This window comes from Vanrija albida, assembly GCF_041260175.1.
Source record: "Vanrija albida strain AlHP1 chromosome Unknown contig_6, whole genome shotgun sequence".
NCBI lineage: Eukaryota > Fungi > Basidiomycota > Tremellomycetes > Trichosporonales > Trichosporonaceae > Vanrija > Vanrija albida.
In genome coordinates this window covers 2119174-2135063 of record NW_027191425.1, presented here as the reverse complement: position 1 = coordinate 2135063, position 15890 = coordinate 2119174, and the positions used below count along the sequence as shown (strand labels likewise).

Sequence of the window (15890 nt, the reverse complement as noted above, 5' to 3'; positions counted from 1 at the left end):
AGGGCCCGGTGCGGGCGGCGCACGTCCAAGCGTCACGGCTGGGCATTGTTCAGCACGCCCCATGGTCGCGGGCTTGAAGCGGCGATTCTTGTGCAGGGAGGAGAGGTGTGCGGGAGAGAGAGATGATATTGATGCACTGCAGGATACGTTTCGAGTGCAGGAGCCGCTGCTCGCAGCGTGGGTCGTCGTCAGTCAGGTCAGTCAGTCGCCGGGTGGGGCGGGGCGAGGCTGTCACGGCCGCCGCGCCCGCCGCCCACCGCTCCGCCGTCGGCGCTGGCGCGTCATCAATGACAATGAATGCACTCGAGTGGTCGTGCGACGCCACCGTGGTGCTGCTGCGCTGTGGCTTGTCTTGCCACTGTAGTCATTCCAACTCTGGGAATGCCGGCAGTGAGAAAAATGGTGATGTGAATGGAGTGAGGGTGGGGTCGGCGGCGGCTTGGTCGGTCGGTGGGTTAACTACTCGATCAGGCATCGTTTCAAGTCACTCTGTCCTACCGCATTCAGTCAAGTCTCTCGTCACCTCGACCATTCTCCAACAGCAAGCACGCATCCAGTCGAGCGAGCAAGAGCGCACGACGACGACGACAGCGACAGCGACGGATCCAGCAGCAGCACTACGGCCAGAGCACCACGTTCGGGCGACTGGAACAATTCCAGACGTGCGACACGGACGATATTGTTTTCGTTCAGCCCCAACTCGATCTCACTCTCATCCTTCATCTCTTTCATCTCTCTCGGCTCTGATGGCTCCAGTATAACCACCTCGCCCTCGCCACCCTCTACACCCCTCACCACCACCCCCTCGCCGCCATGGAGCGCATCGTCGACCCCCGGAGGTTTAGCTGGCTCGGGCCGAGCTGCGATGCCTTCTCCGACCAGGTAGGTTGGCCGCTCCCGCAATGCACCCGCTGGCCGGCGGCACACCCCGCTCACAAACCACTACAGATATCGTCGATGGAAACGGCGCACGATGTCCACCTCGCCCTCATGCGTGGTGTCGCTGAGGTCGAGCCTTCGTGAGTCGTCGTCGTCTACGGCTGCAGCACGCGCCCCCCTGAAACACTCATGACAACGACCTTGTCGTCATTGCGTGTCGTCATTCCTCTTGGCCTCAATCTGACAGACACCCCCCGTAGCTATGTCCTCGCCGTGCTCCGCTCGTACGTCGAGTTCAAGCTCAGCCGCGAACGCACCCCAGCAAAAGTTGGCACAAAGATGGCCAACCTGGAAAAGGACCTAGTGGTCAAGGAGCAGGTAAGTGTGCATGGGTGGAGAAACATGGCGTCGATGGCGTGCATCCCGCGGCTCCCCGTCTTATTAGGGCCCCGGAATCCCCGACTGACTTCTTTTCCAGAAGACGCACCTGGCCCAGTCGTTTGCAGTCATCCGCACAGAGTACTCGCTGCCGCTGTCGCCCGTCCCCGCCATCTCGACGTTGCAGGCCGGTGAGCGGCGGACGCGCGTGCGCTCGATGGCGCTTGACGCTTGGGCCGGGCCTTACTCGGTCCCTACGCAGGCGTTCCCTTCCGACGACATGGAAGAAGAGGTGATTGGCGTCGAGGTGCCCACCGGCGAGCTGGCCCGAGCGATCCGTCACCTCTCGACGCTATCGCTCGCGACCGCGACCTGGGTCCCGCCGTCGTACGCGCAGGCGACCGACGCGATCGCGACGGAAAACCAGAGCCGGACGCTCGAGGGACGCATCGAGGAGCTGGAGCGGCTGCTGGCTGTCGAGGCGGACCGCCGTGGCCAGCTCGAGCGCCAGGTGCGCGAGGTCAAGGAGGGCAAGGGGCGGGCCGAGGAGCGTGTTCGCGAGCTCGAGCGGCTCCTGGTCGACGTGGTTAGTCGCGCGGCAGTCACCCCTGGCGCTCCGATCAGCCCTCGACCACGGCCCGTGTCGCTCACGATCGGCTCGGTGCCATTCGACACTGGGGCGATCGGCACCGTGCCATTAGCGGCGCCTGCGCCGGTCAACGTGCCGGTCCGCAAAGGCTCGCTCAAGGCCAACGTCGCACCGTCGCCAAAGAAGGCCGCTGCCGAGCTCGACACCCCACCACCTATCCCACAACGTCACCCCGGGCGGATATCACACACGAACCGCACCCGCCGGACGTCGCGGATCCACCTGCCGCCCCTGCCGCGCGTCAAGCCGCTGTCGTGGCTCGAGGGGCTATCGAGCGGGAGCGAACGGTCGTCTGCGGCGGCAGTAAGCGGCCACGCGTAGATGTACTAGTAGAGTATCGGCCTTCTTCATCTTCACAGCATGGTTATTTTCATGGGTTCATTGCGGATGCACATTGTATAATGTTGCGGTTGTCGTGGTCGGCGCTGGAGGCCGCGGCTATGTTGTGGGCTCCTCGGCCTTTGACACAAGCAGCTTTACATCCGAATCGGGCCAGGGCTGTCGTCGACGGGATGACGAGAGGCGAGCGGCGGCCGACGGACGCAAGCAGCGGCAACAACACGGCGCAATAGACGACGTCTTGGCCGAGTCTGATGGGGCAGGCAGTCAGGCAGGCAGCCAAGTGGGCAGGTGGCCTCGAGGCCGGCGGGGTGTGGCGACTCGGCCAAAGCCGACAACGGCAACCAAGGTCGCGCGGTCAGCTGCTCTATCGCGAGCAGCGCCAGTCCACAGCCGCTCGTATGAGCCGCCGCGTCAGGTGACGGGGAGAGGCGGGGGACAAGTGCGGGATGCTACACCGAGCAGGCCACCGAGGCAGGCGCGATTGCAGCCACTCTACTGCGCAGCACTCGTCCCCTTCCGTTCCAATCTTGGCTCGTTCCCACGGCCCGTCGCGAGCGAGAGGAGGTGAAGCGAGGCCGGCTGAAGCGAGCGAGCTCGAGCTTGCCAGTGTCCAATCGACGCTGGCCGCTAGACTTTTCTTGGCATGCAAGCAGGCCGCTGACAAGAGGCAACGAGATACGGGCGTACGTAGCCGCGGGGGTGCCGATTCGGCACGGTCGGATCAGGCTGGGCTGGCCAAGGTCGGCCGCAGTTCTTGACCTCGTTGGCCTGCATCAAGCTGTTGCAGCAGTACACTATCCAGCAAAACGACACCGCTGCGATGCAGCCCACCTAGATGCCGAGCACGCCGAGCACGACCGATCCGCCGAGCCCGCTGGCCGAGGCGAGCGCCGCCGCGTGGGGCTTTGCGCGGCGCGGCAGCGCGACGGGGAGTGGCGAGGGGGCCGCGAGTGGCGAGTCGGCGGCCGCGAGCCACGCACACACCCCGGGCACGCCGTTCGCGAGCAGCTCGCTCCCGTCAACGTGGGGCTGGGACCGGGTGCCGAGGGCCGCGAGCGGGGTGAGTGGGGGGCTTGGCTACGCTGACCTCCAGCCGGGGCATCAGCGGGGTAGCGCCGACAGCGGGGAGAGGCAGCTCGCCAACCCCTTTACGAGCGCGGCGAGCGAGGCGGGGGTGGGTCCGCGCTCGCCGAGCCCCTCGCCCTCGGCGTCGCGCCGCGCCTCTGCCCCCGACGCGGCAGCGGCGGCCCCGCGCGAGGCATCCGCGCCGCGCGCCCCCGTCCCGCCCCTGCCGCGCACCAAGCCGAGCTGCAGCACCATCACGCGCTCGCTCGCCGAGATTGAGCGCCGCTTCGCGCGCCTCGAGGCGGCTACGGCCGCTGCTGACCGGGCTAGGAGCGAGGCGGAGGCTGCGCGGCGTGAGGCGCGCGCCGTGTGGCGCGGGCGCGGGGGCCTGGGCAACCGGGCTCGAGGGAGAGATTAAGGAGGAGCTCGAGTAGAGATTGAGGCGGAGTGTACTTGCACCAGATACTCTTGGGTCTAGGATCAGATGCGACGAGGAATGTGGACTGCCGGGGTGTGTCGCCTCGGCTCGGGTGGTGGAGTCAATGTCGTCATGCCCGCCGCCTATGATAAGCGTGCAGTGGGAGCAGTGGGAGCAGTGGGAGCAGCAGTGCATGCAGTCTGCAGCAGCAGCCGACGTCGCCGCTCGCCGCGCTCGCGGAGTTGCACTGGCCGCGTCGCCGGAGCCCCCTGGCCCGGCGGTTCCTGACCCCGGCGCGCTCCGCCGACGCCGAGGGCGACGCAGGTGCAAAGCACAGCAAAGCAGGTCGAGCGACCAACGTCCAACCACCTTCCACCCACTCGCCATGGCCAACAAGGTGCTCGTGCACGACTTCTACGACCCCGCGCAGGCGCGCGAGTTTGCCGCCAGCATGCGCGAGCGCGAAAGGCAGCGCAGCGCCAGCGTCTCGGATACCGAGGAGGGCGGGCTCGCCAGGGTGCGCTGCGGCGCTGGCTCACCGAGTTTTCTGACATCCGCAGACAAGGCTACGCATGAGCACGCCCGGCGTGTCGAGGGAGTACGTCCAGAGCCAGCTGCAGTACATGAAGGCCAAGGAGAATCCCTAGTGCGTGGCGGCCTTGCTTCTCCCCACCTGGCCCCGCTGACCCCGCAGCTACGTCGTGCAGTCGATCAACGCGTACGTCGACAACAAGCTCGAGCGGGGCCGCACCCTCGAGGCCGTGGGCGACAAGCTCGCCGCGATCGAGGAACTGCTGCTCGTGCGCAAGAAGGTGCGTCGGCGTATGGCCAAGCTCACCCCAGCTCCTGTACCTCGCCCCAGGCTTCGCGCGCGTGCGCAGGGAGCGCGGGCTGGCTTTCAGCGCGCCGCTCGCCACCGCGCTCGACGAGGCAGGCATCGACCAGGAGACGGCCGGCACGGTGACCCCGGCGGCGGCGACCCCGGCGCCCGAGTGAGCCAGCCCCCGACTCGCAACGACTCATCACACCCATCACTGTATCCTAGAATGTATCATTGGCATTTGCTCACGGCCCATTTGCTGACGGCGTTTGGCTGCTCCCAGCCTTTTTGCTGCTCCCAGCGTTTGGATGCTCCCACGTTACCCCCGCACCCCAGTTCCTCACCCCTCTGCGCGCACACCCCTGCTGAGGATGTAACGCTGCGTGGGGAACACCGGCGGCGCCGACGGAGGCGAGGTCGACGTGCACAGAACAGAACAGTCGCTGAGAACATGCGCGGGCCAGGGTGTGTGCGAGCGGCGGTTCGTACCCAGGGAGCGTGTGGTGTTCCCCCGCGCTCACGTCGGCACCTACCCTCGCCACATGGCCCACATTCCTGCGCTCCTGCGATCAAGGATATCTAGGTTTGACAGGGAGAGAGGATTGCAAGGGAGCGGCGGTGTGGAGTATCGCTCGGCCCGACGGCGACGGGCGGACGGCGCCGCGCCGCCGCCGCCGTCGAGCCCGCGGTGGTGGCACCGGCCCACCGGCCTCCCCCCAACCAAGTCCGCCCGCATCATGAAACGGCCAAGCACACAGCACGGCGACGACGAGCACGACCGCACGGCGACGGCGACTGACAGCCTCCCACCTCACCCCCAGTGGCTGGCTGATGAAAGCGAAACGGACCTGAAACTGATCCATCACGTACCCGTCCTCGTCCCGCCCCCTGCGCGACCTGCCTGGGTTCCTGGCAATTGTCACATCCGACCTTGGGTGAAAGCCTTGGGTTGGTGGGCAAGCAGAGGCATGACGAGTGGGAGGCTTCTTCCCTCGGTTTATGCTTCACGGGGCTGAGATGGAGATGAATGCAGTGGTTCGGGGTATGAGCTGAGGACGGACAGTGAGCGAGGTCGACTGTGCCGCATGCTGTGGTCTTGCATGTTCGGAGCGCAAAGAGGAAATGAGGAATATTATTGTCTGTCCAGGACGTGGTCGCTCTCGCTGCCAGTTCTACATCATATCCCACGCCAGAACACAACGTCACACGCACATGAGTACACTCGCACACCCTCCCACCACCGCCGCCGCCTCGTCATATCTCTAGCCCCAAGTCACTACCAGCAGCCCCCAGCTCCCCCGTGCGAGCGAGGCAGGGCCTAAACTCTCCCATCCCCCGACCACAGCGAGCCCACTTCCTTAGCCTGCCACCCCCGCCCGATGGTAGTGTTCGGGCGCAAGCTGTCGGCCGATAGCGACGCCGCTAGCTTTGGCGATGTCTCCGACACGCATGTGTACACGTACAGCGATGACGCTGGCCTGTCTCGGACAGGGATGGTGCGTGGTGCCGTGGTGCCGTGGTGCTACTGGAGCCAGTGCCAACTGGTGAAACCGACGCAGGCTGACGCGCGGCGCTACTCCAGGTTGGCCCAATGAGCCACAAGCACCAGGTCGACGCCGCCCTCAAGTCGCGCAAGGCCCAGCTCGAACCCGAGTGAGTCGAGCTGCTCGTCTCGTCTATGCATGTATGAGCTGTTTGTTCTGACACAGGCCCAACAGGTACGCCGCGGCCGTGCTCCGCTGTTACGTCGACACCAAGCAAGCCAAGGGCAAGGGCAAGGATGCGATCGAGGGCAAGCTCGATGTCTTGGAGCGCCAAATGGCAGTAGACAGTCAGGTGAGTAGTGGCGTGGCATTTTGGCATTTTGGCACTTTGGCACAGTCAGACAATGCCGTTGAAGGCTAGCGCGGGTTTCTTCCTACCTCGTTGCAAGCGTCATCGGGCACCCTCTCCCTTGCTCTCCCTGTAGCGCAGCCACTCCTCGGCCACCACAAAAGCAAAGCAAATGCACATTCTAACTCCCCCGCAGAGACCACACCTCAAAGCAGCTTTCGCAACAGTGCGCAGGCAGCACGGCATCCTCGTGACCTCGAGCCCGCCAACGCCAGCCAGCCCGCCCCTCCTCGAGCCGCTCCCAGCCTTCGAGTCGATCCGCGCCTCGGGCCTCATCGCCGGGCTCAGCATGCCCCGCTCGCCGACGATCGCGACGGCCACAGTCACAGTGACGGCGCCGGCCAAGATGGCGGGGCATCGCGACTCGCTCGCCACGTCGCCCCGCTTCGACTTCTCGGCCCCCGCGCCGGGCTTCACCCCGCTCCCGCTCCTCGCCGACGAGCAGGGCAGCCCCCCGACAGAGGGCCTCACCCACTTCTTTCCCGCCCCGCCAGTCGACGTGCCCACCCCCGCGCCGTCGCGCGCGCCGGTCGTAAGCCCGTCCGCGTCGGCCCTGCCCCGCGTCGCGCCGCCCGCGCCTCAGCCGCGCCGCGAGGCACCACGGCCCGAGCAGAGAGACCGCCCACCAGCTGCAGCGAGACCCAGCGTCGCCGAGCTCCGGGAACGCGAGCTGCGAGACCGCCCACCAGGTGGAGGCGCAGCCACTCGGCCCGCCCTCACTTCTCCCACGGCCCGGCCCAACGCCACTTCCCCGGCCGCTACCGCCGCCCCAGCTCGGCCCACCGTCACTTCCCCCGCCGCGACCGCTGCCCCGGCTCGGCCCAATGGCGTCTCCCCCGCCGCGACCCACCCGCGCCGCCCTCCCCCGCCCCCACAGTCCCAGTCCCAGCCGTCGGCGCCAGTGCAGATCCAGTACTCGCCGCAGGCGGTCATGCGCTCGCCGTCGACCCCGGCCGCCCCGGGCCGCTCCCCCGCCTCCCCCAGCGAGCTGGCGTACCTGAGCGGCGGCAGCATGCGGCCGCCCCCGCCTCCGCAGCACGCCCGGCCGGGGCTCAGCCCACCGTTCGTCCCCCCGGCCAGGCCGCCGCCCCGCCCGCGCAACTTTGGCCCGCCGCCAGGCATCGCGTCGACGCTCGCGCGCTCCCCGCCCCGCTCGACCTCGCTGCCCGGCCTCGCGGCCATCGAGCAGGGCCAGCAGTACTTCCACCCCGGGCACCGGCCACAGGGCTCGCTCGGCGGCACCGTGCAGCCGCCGTACGGCCACCAGCGCCAGGGCTCAGGCCACCAGCGCCAGCTGTCGGGCTCGGCGCAGAGTCACGGCCACCAGCGCCAGCTCTCGGGCCAGCAGCAGCAGCTGAATGGACACCAGCGCCAGCTGTCCGGCTCGGGACCGCACTACCACCCCCAGCAGCACCCGCACCTCACGTACCAGCAGAACATGGCGTCGTCGCCCCCCGAGCAGCGGAGCCACTCGCGCGAAGCGAGCGGTGGCGGCGGAGCGGGGCTGCTGCAAGGCCCCAGTCTTCAGCGCGGCCCAAGCCTACAGCGCGGCCCGAGTCTGAACTACGGGCCGCCGGTGAACCTGTACGCGGACACGACGGCGCAGGTTGCCTCTATCCTGACCGCGCCCGTCGGCGCGGGGGCTTCAGGACCAGGAGGACGCCGGCCACCACCAGCCACCGCACCTCCCCCTGCCCCGCCGGCGCTCCTGCCCCCCTCGCCGCTCCCCAGCCCGGATGACGGCGAGCGCTCGAGCGGCGAGACGGCCCCGACCTCGGCGTACCTCGACACGCCGCCCAACGCGTCGCCCGACCTCGCCGAGCAAGAGAGCGAGAAGTACACGTCCCCTCGCCCAGCGCCGCCCTCGCCCAAGCGCTACCCGACGCAGACGCGGCTCCCGGCGCCCAAGCTGAGCCCGGGGTCGAGGGCGCAGCCGGCACAGCCAGCACAGCCGGCGCTCCCGCAGCGCAAGTCGTCCCTCCGCCACCCTACGACCCCGACGGCGCGCGCGCGCTCGCCGCCCCACGCCGCCCCGCCCGTGCCCAAGCCGCCCGCGAGCCCGCCGAAGCGCGAGTTCTTCCGCAAGAACTCGGGCTCGGCGTCAGCGCAGGACCGCCCGCTCTACATCCCCCACTCGCAGCGCCAGCGCCACGAGGCGCCGGCGTACCCCGGCCTCGCGGGCATGGAGGCGCGCCTCGCGCTCGTGGGCATGATCACCGAGGAGCCCGTGTCCAAGCCTGCGCGGTGGTGGGGGAACAAGATCTGATCGCTGTAACATAGTGCCTGCGGGCTTGTTGTATGTATCGAGTGTGTACACGGGGGAGGGGAGGTATAGGGGCAGAGGGGGAAAGGGGAGGAGGAAGGGCCACCACCGCGCGCTCTTCCGCCTGCCTTGTCCCCCTTGGGCACGGGTCTGATCGTATAACGGTTAGTACACAAGATTCTGATTCTTGTAATCTGGGTTCGATTCCCAGTCGGACCTGATGAGTGAGCGAGGGAGTTGTGAACCGGCGTGAGCTCAAGCTTTTGCCGGCGACGGACGGGGGAGGGAGGGAGGCAGGGTTGATGGTGCGAGGTGCGAGCCCGGCTCGAGGGTGCGAGGTGGCTTCGGCGCCGCGCCAAGAGCCGTCCGGGTGTCTCCGCGTCCGGCCCGCTGACTCAAGGTCCGTCTAGTCAATAGCAAGATGCTCGCAAGCTGAGCAGGAGTCGCCCACAGGTGTCCTGGCTCGCCAGTCCAGGAAGGATACGCCAACCCTCGGCGCCAGTCGCGGCGATCCCCCGAACCCCCGATCGGCGCGCGATGCCGTACGCGTCGCGCGACCGTCGCCGGGAGTGGACGTGCGCGCCGCGAACACTGTCGTCTTTCTTGCTCACGTACGACGCTGGCCGCTGCTCTAGCCTGCGGTCAGCCACAAGCACGCAAGACATGCTTAGTGACTGCCGTCTTGGATGCAGGCTCGTGGCACCCAGCAGGCAGTCACATGAGAACGCCGGCAAGGCACGAGAGCAGAGCCACCGAACATGCCGTCATGGGCTAGTCAGCATGCCTCTCGTCTTTGAAGGCCAGCCTCCCCCCGCCTGCCTGGTGGGTGGCAAAAGGCCTCGAATCTCGACACCCCGGTTTTGTTAATCGACGCAACGGCCCGGCGATGCACGAGGTGAGAGCGCGACGATGGCGACCAGGCTCAAGGCTCAACCGCAGCACCTAGCGCCGTTGCGCTCGCCCGTTGTCGCTTGCTCGCTCGCATGCATGGATCGCGTTGTTGTCAACATCCATCCACTTCTCTACTTTCCACAGCTAGACCACAACGGCTTATCTCGGCAGCCTCTCGCGTGCACCACTCAGCCTACTGACCTACCCCTGGCCTTACTCCCACCGGCCTCCTCGACCTCCCTTGTCCCCCCCCCCCCCCCCCGACCATGGCGCGCATAGCCGACTCGCCGACAAAAGTACGTCCCCCCCCTCGCTCCAGCTCACACGCAGGGCGGGCCAAGTACGGGCTGGACGAGCATGAGCGATACCGTGGCCAAACTGTCTGCGCAGTCCGCGTTTGCCGACTCTGAGTTAGTGGTGCTCGCTTGCCTGCTTCGCTTCGCTTTCTCACACCCGATTCCCACTCACACCCCTGCAGAGAAGCCCACGCGATCGTGCAGACATACGTCGCGAACCGGCTCAAGTCTGGCATGCACAAGTCGCACGTCTCGGACCAGCTGGACGCGCTCGAGCGCATCGTGAGTTTGCTTTAGCTTTTGTTGTTGTTGCCCAACTCACGCCGCCAGGTCCCGAAACATCGCAGGACGATACGCGACATTCGGAGCCAGTACGACATGCCGCAGCCCCCGACCGACAGCATCAGCGCGCTCTCCAACGCCGGGCGGAGGCGGCCCTCCAACCCGCCGGCGCGCGACTTCAGCCTGCTCCCGAGCCCGACGACGTCGCCCAAGAAGCTGCCGCCCTACCCCTCTCCGACGACGCCGACCGAGCCCCTGCCCGGGATGGGCATGCTCGAGGTGCGCGGGCTCGCGCAGCGCCTGCACGAGTCCGAGGCCGCGCGCCGCGTGCTCGAGGGCAAGCTGATCGAGGCCGACAGCGAGCGCGCCGAGCTCGAGGAGAGGATATCCGAGCTCGAGCGCCGCGTAGAGGACGCCGAGAGCCTTGCCGCCACGCGTGAGCTGGGAAAGCGGCTCGCAGAGGCGGAGGCATCCACGCGCATCTACGATCTCGAGGCCGCCGTCGCTGAGGCCGAGGAGCGTGCCGAGCGCGCCGAGCACCGCTGGGCTCAGATGCAGGCCCGTGGCGGCGTCATGGCCTAGGTCTAGCTCGTGCGCCGAGGTCTGGTCGTGCGACCAAGTGGCGACTTCCGTGCCACCCCCACTTGGTCCGCCCACTTCCCCCGCTCGTTCCTGCCACTCTGCTTCTGTATTAGTCTGTAATAGACATCTATCGCACTATAATGAGTGTGCTGCCTACGTATGTATCCGTGTATTAGTAGTTTGCCGGCGGCTTTCACGGGGCTCACCCGAGGGCGTGGACGCACGCTTGACTTGGCCCCGAGGCCGTGGACGCCTGACCCGTGGGCGTGGGACGGTGGGAGTGGGAGTTGGGATGGTGGGATAACCGGGGCGCCCGAGCGAATGACGCGGCGGAGAGCAACCAGCGCTCGGTGACGCTGGCCCGGCGGCGCGACGTATGCATGCTGGGTGTCGTTCATAACCGCGCGGTCCAAGTTGCACGCCGCAAGCACCCACCCATCACCAACATGCCCTCTGCGAGGTTCAAGTACTACACGCTCGACGACAACGTGCACGTCGAGGTGGGTTGTGGCGGTGGGCGCAGCCGCTGACGACCAGTTTCGCTCCGTCCGCGGACAGGGCCACCCGTATCCGTCCATCGAGGAGGCAGTGGGCATGCTCCGCGTCCCGGAGGTGCTGTACTCTCGACAGTGAGTACCGGTGCCCAGTGTGCCGGCGCACACGCTGACCCACCACAGCGCCACCACCGTCGTCCTCGACGCGTTCGTCTCGTACCGCCTTCGGCACCAGCGCGCCAAGCAGGCCGTCAGCGACGACCTCGAGCAGCTCTTCCACGAGGTAGGTTGCCGAGTACCGAGCGTGAGCAGTCCTGACCCAGCCAGATGCCGCAGATCTCGCGCCAGGTCAGCGAGACTCGCACGCGGTATCGCCTCCCGCCGCCCACGAGTCACCGCCGCGTCGAGGCAGAGCACGCCGCCGAGCCCGACATACTCGCGTCGCCCGTGAGCGATACGTCCGAGCTGTCGCTCGCCTCCGAGGCGAGCAGCAGCACGCGCACGACGGTCCGCACGCCCGAGCCCCAGCAGCCGCCAGAACAGCGCATCATGATCCACCAGGACGCGGGGCCGTGCGACCCCGAGTCGCTGCTCCTCCTTCCGCCGGAGGGCGAGTTCGACGAGCCCCCGCCCCCGCCGTATGCGCAGACGCAGCTCGTGCACCTCGAGGCGCGGCTGCGCGAGGTCGAGGCCGCGCTGGCGCGGAGCGAGCGCGCACGCCGCGACGCAGAGGACGAGCTGCGCGTGTCCCGCGCCATGGCGGCCGAGCTCGCCCATCGCCGCGCCCAGGCAAAGCTCCGGCGCCAGCTGCCCCCGCAGCCGCCGGTGCCGCGCGGCGTGTGCTCCACCATCGTGGCGCCGGTCGCGCCCCGCATCGTCGTCCCGCCCCGCTGCTCGAGCATCCGCCAGCCCAACCCCCCCTTGTGTTCCAACGCGCGCGCCGACCGGTGGCCGGCAGGCGCAGTCACGCCCAGCTCGCCGCCGGTAACGCTGCGCCGGATCTGGTAGCGCGCAAAAGGCGGAGACACGAAACGACCAGTCACGACTTGTTGATAGACCTGTACGAGAGATTGTTGTAAGGCATTTGACCACATTTACCACACTGCTGGAACCCGAGGGGAGGTCGGTGAAATACGCCAGCCGCGGGCGGGCTGGGGTTCGCGGGAGCGTTGACGTCTTGCGGGCAAGGCACGATGGGGGCAGAGCCGCAGTCGACAAGAGCAGCAGAGCACCAGCACCAACCAACACCCGCCTCGTTGTCACACTTGGTTGGGGGCGCTACGCAAAGTGCGGATTGTGGGATCCTCCAAGAAAGTTTGATAATGAGGCCCGGGTCCAGGGAGATGTGAGCTTGTTGGCGAGCTTGGGCGCGGATGTTGGGAGGGAGCGCACTCTGCCCGGCATGCAAGAGCAGAGTGTGCGTCCCACCCTCTCCCACCCTTAGCCATGGTCTGCCCCGAGACGTGCTTTATGGTTGTTTGCGCACCTGTTGGATCCTCCGCGACTCCAACGCGCAGCCAGTTGCCGGCAGCTGGTTTGACGAGTCGACGACGAGCGTCGCACATCCTCTCCCCCCTGCTGCGATCTCGCTGCCGCCTCTTTGTCGTCGCTGCCCCACATCCGCTCTTCCCCAGGCACCTCATATCAGGAGTGTTTCGATCGAGGCGGCTGCGCCCACACACACTCCACGAGGCGCGCTCTCACCCACCCACACATGCGCACCACGCCCGCCCGCTCGCCGCGTTATCTCATCCATCCGAGACATGGCGTGGTGCACCTGCTCCACCCGCAGGCATTGCTGTGCGCGTGCTTGTCGTCGTGCGCCTCCCGACGAGCGGGAGATCGACCCGTGCGGCTGTGGTGGTGCGTGGCGGAGGCGGAGGCGCTGGGCGGCAAGGGGCAAGGGGCTGGGAGGGAGGAGTGGGTGGGAGGCGTGTTGAGCGGCGGCACAGCGACTGGACCGGCCTCTTTCCTTTCCGGCCCACTTGAGCTCCTGAGGATTCTGCAATCTCCACAGGACAGGTTTTAGACGTAACTGTTGTGGTGGGTGGGTGGGTCGAGGGCAGAGCAGACGGCCAGCCCCGCGGCTGTTTTGTCCCTTGACCGATCTCGTAACTCCCCTGACCCGGAACCCACACTGGGTTGAAGTCGGTGGGGAGGGTTGCTGGTGCTTGGCCTGCTCGTCGTGCTCGTCTTGCTCCTGTTGCTGGTCGCGGCTCCTGCTGCTGCGTCGTTCCGCGGTCCGGGATCACGCGCGTCCTGGCTGGGTCCAACTGAATCTGTGCTGCGTCAGTCTGTCGTGAGAAGTGAGTTGTACGCGCGCCGTGGTCAGTCTGAGAGTCGTCTTTGTCGTCGTCGCGAGGAACAAGGAAGACAAAGTGACGATCGAGACTGAAATCAACCAAACCCCCCGTCCCCCCACCGGCCCATTTGTCCGTCCGTCCTCATCTTCCTGCATCTCCTCCTCCCTCTCTCCTCCTCTTCACTCCTTGTTAAGCCTCGCAAAGGTCCCAATTAAACGTCGTCGTACCGGACTCAAGCTCTACCCCTCCCTGCTTGCTGCTTGCGCGCCGCCGCCCCTGCATCGTCCCAAGCGCGACTACCCCCTCATCTCGGCGCCGCCTCCGCCTTGTCGTCGACCCTCCCCTCCCCCCTGCGCCATCGTCTTGTACGTCCTGACTGCGGCTGGCCCCACTCCCTCCCCCTGGCCTCCCTCTTGTCGTCGCCCTGACATTCACGCGCTCAGCTCGACGATTCTCACAATCCACTAGTGTCGACTTGGTTGATATCTAGCTCGCCGACCGACATCTCACGTGCTGCTCATCTCCCCACGCTCTCTTCCTCGTCGACACTGCATACTGCATACACGATCCCGTAACAGGTGCTCCCCCGCGCTGTACCCCGCTGCCTGCTCCACCTCGTCTCATACATCGACGACGACCGTGTCGACGCCCCCTTCGCCATCGCCGCGCCCATCGCACATCACGCACATCAACACCAAACATCGCCTTCGCTCACGCACACACGGCATTGTTGTCAACTTGCCTCGTCTTTCAACTCACCCTCACGCGCACCCAGTGACTGGCTACGTCAACGGGAACGACCAGCGACACCTACACGTGCTAGCCGACCTGCCCGAACAGCCGTCGCCATGCCATTCACGACAACCGACCGCGGGAACGGTCGAGTCGAGGTCCAGGTAGGTACCGATACTTCGCCGCGGCAAGGCTTCTCGCTCACACACGCTCGCAGTACGTGCCCGGCAAGGAATCGTACCCCTCCATCACCGAGTCGGTCGAGCTCTTGGGCGACCTGTCCATCTTCTGTGACCCAGAGTGAGTACGAGAATTGTTGGCGGCAAGTGAGCCCACTTGCCCAACTTGTGCGGCGCGGCTGGAGAGCACGTACGGCATGCCGCAGTAGCATGTGCTGCTTCTTCCAGCCAGCCGTGATCTGGCTCCTAGGCAGGCTGCCGAGTGCTTGTCCAACGTGTCCAACGCGTCGAGCCCGCGGCCGCTGCCAGTATAACTGCATTCCTGGTAATCCTACTGACATCTTCCCAGAGCCTCGCGTACAATCATATCTATCTTCGTCGGTCGGCGCCTCGGAGCAGGCGGCATGACCAAGCGGCAGGTGGCCGAGCAAGTCGACTACCTCCGACGACTAGTACGTGATTAGGGGAGCTGCTCCGCGTCGCCGCTCCGGCTAGCGCTCCCGCCGTCCACCCCCTGCCCTCGGAGCTGCGGTGACTGACAAAATTCCTCAGGCGCCGCAACACGGCTCGACCATCAAGCAGATCCGGAAGTCGTACGGACTGCTGCCTGCACAGCTCGACGCCCCAGGCACTGGCGGGCTGTACACGGGCGACACACCAAACTCGTCGACGGCGACGCTCCCGCCAGCAGCAGGCATTCAGCCTATATCGCGCGCGCGTAACTTGTTCCGCCGCGGGTCCTCGAGCGACACCACGCCTCAAGTGCAGACGGCGGCGCCGACGCCGGCCACTGGCCGGAGCCCGGGTACCATGTCGATTGGGCGAATGTCGACTGGGCTTCCGGTGCCAGCCCTTGACACGATCCACGACCCGCCAGCGGCAGACGAGGGGCCGGCAGCCGACCCACGGGTGTATGCGCACCACGACCCGGCGTCGACAACATCGGCCGCGGCGGTGGAGGCGCGAGCCGCGCGCGAGGCGAGGCGGCAGGCGCGTAACGCGACTGGTCCGGAGGCTGAGGCACCACGAGGACGGCGCGCGCCGCCGCCCTACGGGCCCGAGGACCTCATTTCGCGGCTGCACGCCAAGCTCGAGGAGATGGAGGAGCAGATGCGCGAGCTGCAGGTCGAGAACGCGACGCTGCAGGCGCGTCTCGACTCGTCGACGATGCAGACCGAGACGATGCGGCTCGAGCTCGAGAAGCGTGTGGCTGAGGCCGAAGCGCGGGCCGACAAGGCCGATCTCGAGCGCCGGCTGGCAGTCGCTGAGGCCAAGGTCGCAATGCACGACCTCGAGAAGCGGTTGTCCACTGGCCGGACGCCGACACCGCCGCCGAGCGACAAGTAGAGGGGAGGGGCGTGGGCTGGCGGGCTGGGCGGGGTGGGTGTGGTGTTTAATAATTTCGACGTGGCATGGGCCATGGC

At 66.9% G+C, this 15890-nt stretch overlaps 6 protein-coding genes and 1 non-coding gene across 7 annotated transcripts; all 7 read left to right on the top strand.

Moving 5' to 3' along the window:
* Positions 1-813: 813 nt before the first annotated feature.
* Q8F55_008239 (uncharacterized protein) lies at positions 814-2227 on the top strand (the record flags this gene model as incomplete). The annotated part of the gene is made up of 4 exons (XM_069356636.1): positions 814-882; positions 949-1019; positions 1140-1257; positions 1358-2227. The coding sequence occupies 4 exons, from the start codon at positions 814-816 to the stop codon at positions 2225-2227; spliced, it is 1128 nt and encodes a 375-aa protein (XP_069206477.1).
* Positions 2228-4116: 1889 nt separating this feature from the next.
* Positions 4117-4727, top strand: Q8F55_008238 (uncharacterized protein; the record flags this gene model as incomplete). The annotated part of the gene is made up of 4 exons (XM_069356635.1): positions 4117-4248; positions 4292-4377; positions 4426-4543; positions 4575-4727. 4 exons carry the CDS (start codon positions 4117-4119, stop codon positions 4725-4727), a joined length of 489 nt encoding a protein of 162 aa, XP_069206476.1.
* A 1203-nt stretch (positions 4728-5930) lies between these two features.
* Q8F55_008237 (uncharacterized protein) lies at positions 5931-8710 on the top strand (the record flags this gene model as incomplete). Its single annotated transcript, XM_069356634.1, has 4 exons — positions 5931-6047; positions 6134-6204; positions 6261-6387; positions 6581-8710. 4 exons carry the CDS (start codon positions 5931-5933, stop codon positions 8708-8710), a joined length of 2445 nt encoding a protein of 814 aa, XP_069206475.1.
* Positions 8711-8854: 144 nt separating this feature from the next.
* On the top strand, positions 8855-8926 carry Q8F55_008236. The gene has a single exon. It is a non-coding gene; the product is annotated as a tRNA-Gln (tRNA).
* Positions 8927-9864: 938 nt separating this feature from the next.
* Q8F55_008235 (uncharacterized protein) lies at positions 9865-10758 on the top strand (the record flags this gene model as incomplete). The annotated part of the gene is made up of 4 exons (XM_069356633.1): positions 9865-9894; positions 9929-10008; positions 10077-10176; positions 10225-10758. 4 exons carry the CDS (start codon positions 9865-9867, stop codon positions 10756-10758), a joined length of 744 nt encoding a protein of 247 aa, XP_069206474.1.
* Positions 10759-11204: 446 nt separating this feature from the next.
* Q8F55_008234 (uncharacterized protein) lies at positions 11205-12260 on the top strand (the record flags this gene model as incomplete). Its single annotated transcript, XM_069356632.1, has 4 exons — positions 11205-11258; positions 11296-11387; positions 11436-11535; positions 11580-12260. 4 exons carry the CDS (start codon positions 11205-11207, stop codon positions 12258-12260), a joined length of 927 nt encoding a protein of 308 aa, XP_069206473.1.
* Positions 12261-14403: 2143 nt separating this feature from the next.
* Positions 14404-15813, top strand: Q8F55_008233 (uncharacterized protein; the record flags this gene model as incomplete). The annotated part of the gene is made up of 4 exons (XM_069356631.1): positions 14404-14451; positions 14505-14587; positions 14816-14918; positions 15019-15813. 4 exons carry the CDS (start codon positions 14404-14406, stop codon positions 15811-15813), a joined length of 1029 nt encoding a protein of 342 aa, XP_069206472.1.
* Positions 15814-15890: the final 77 nt, after the last annotated feature.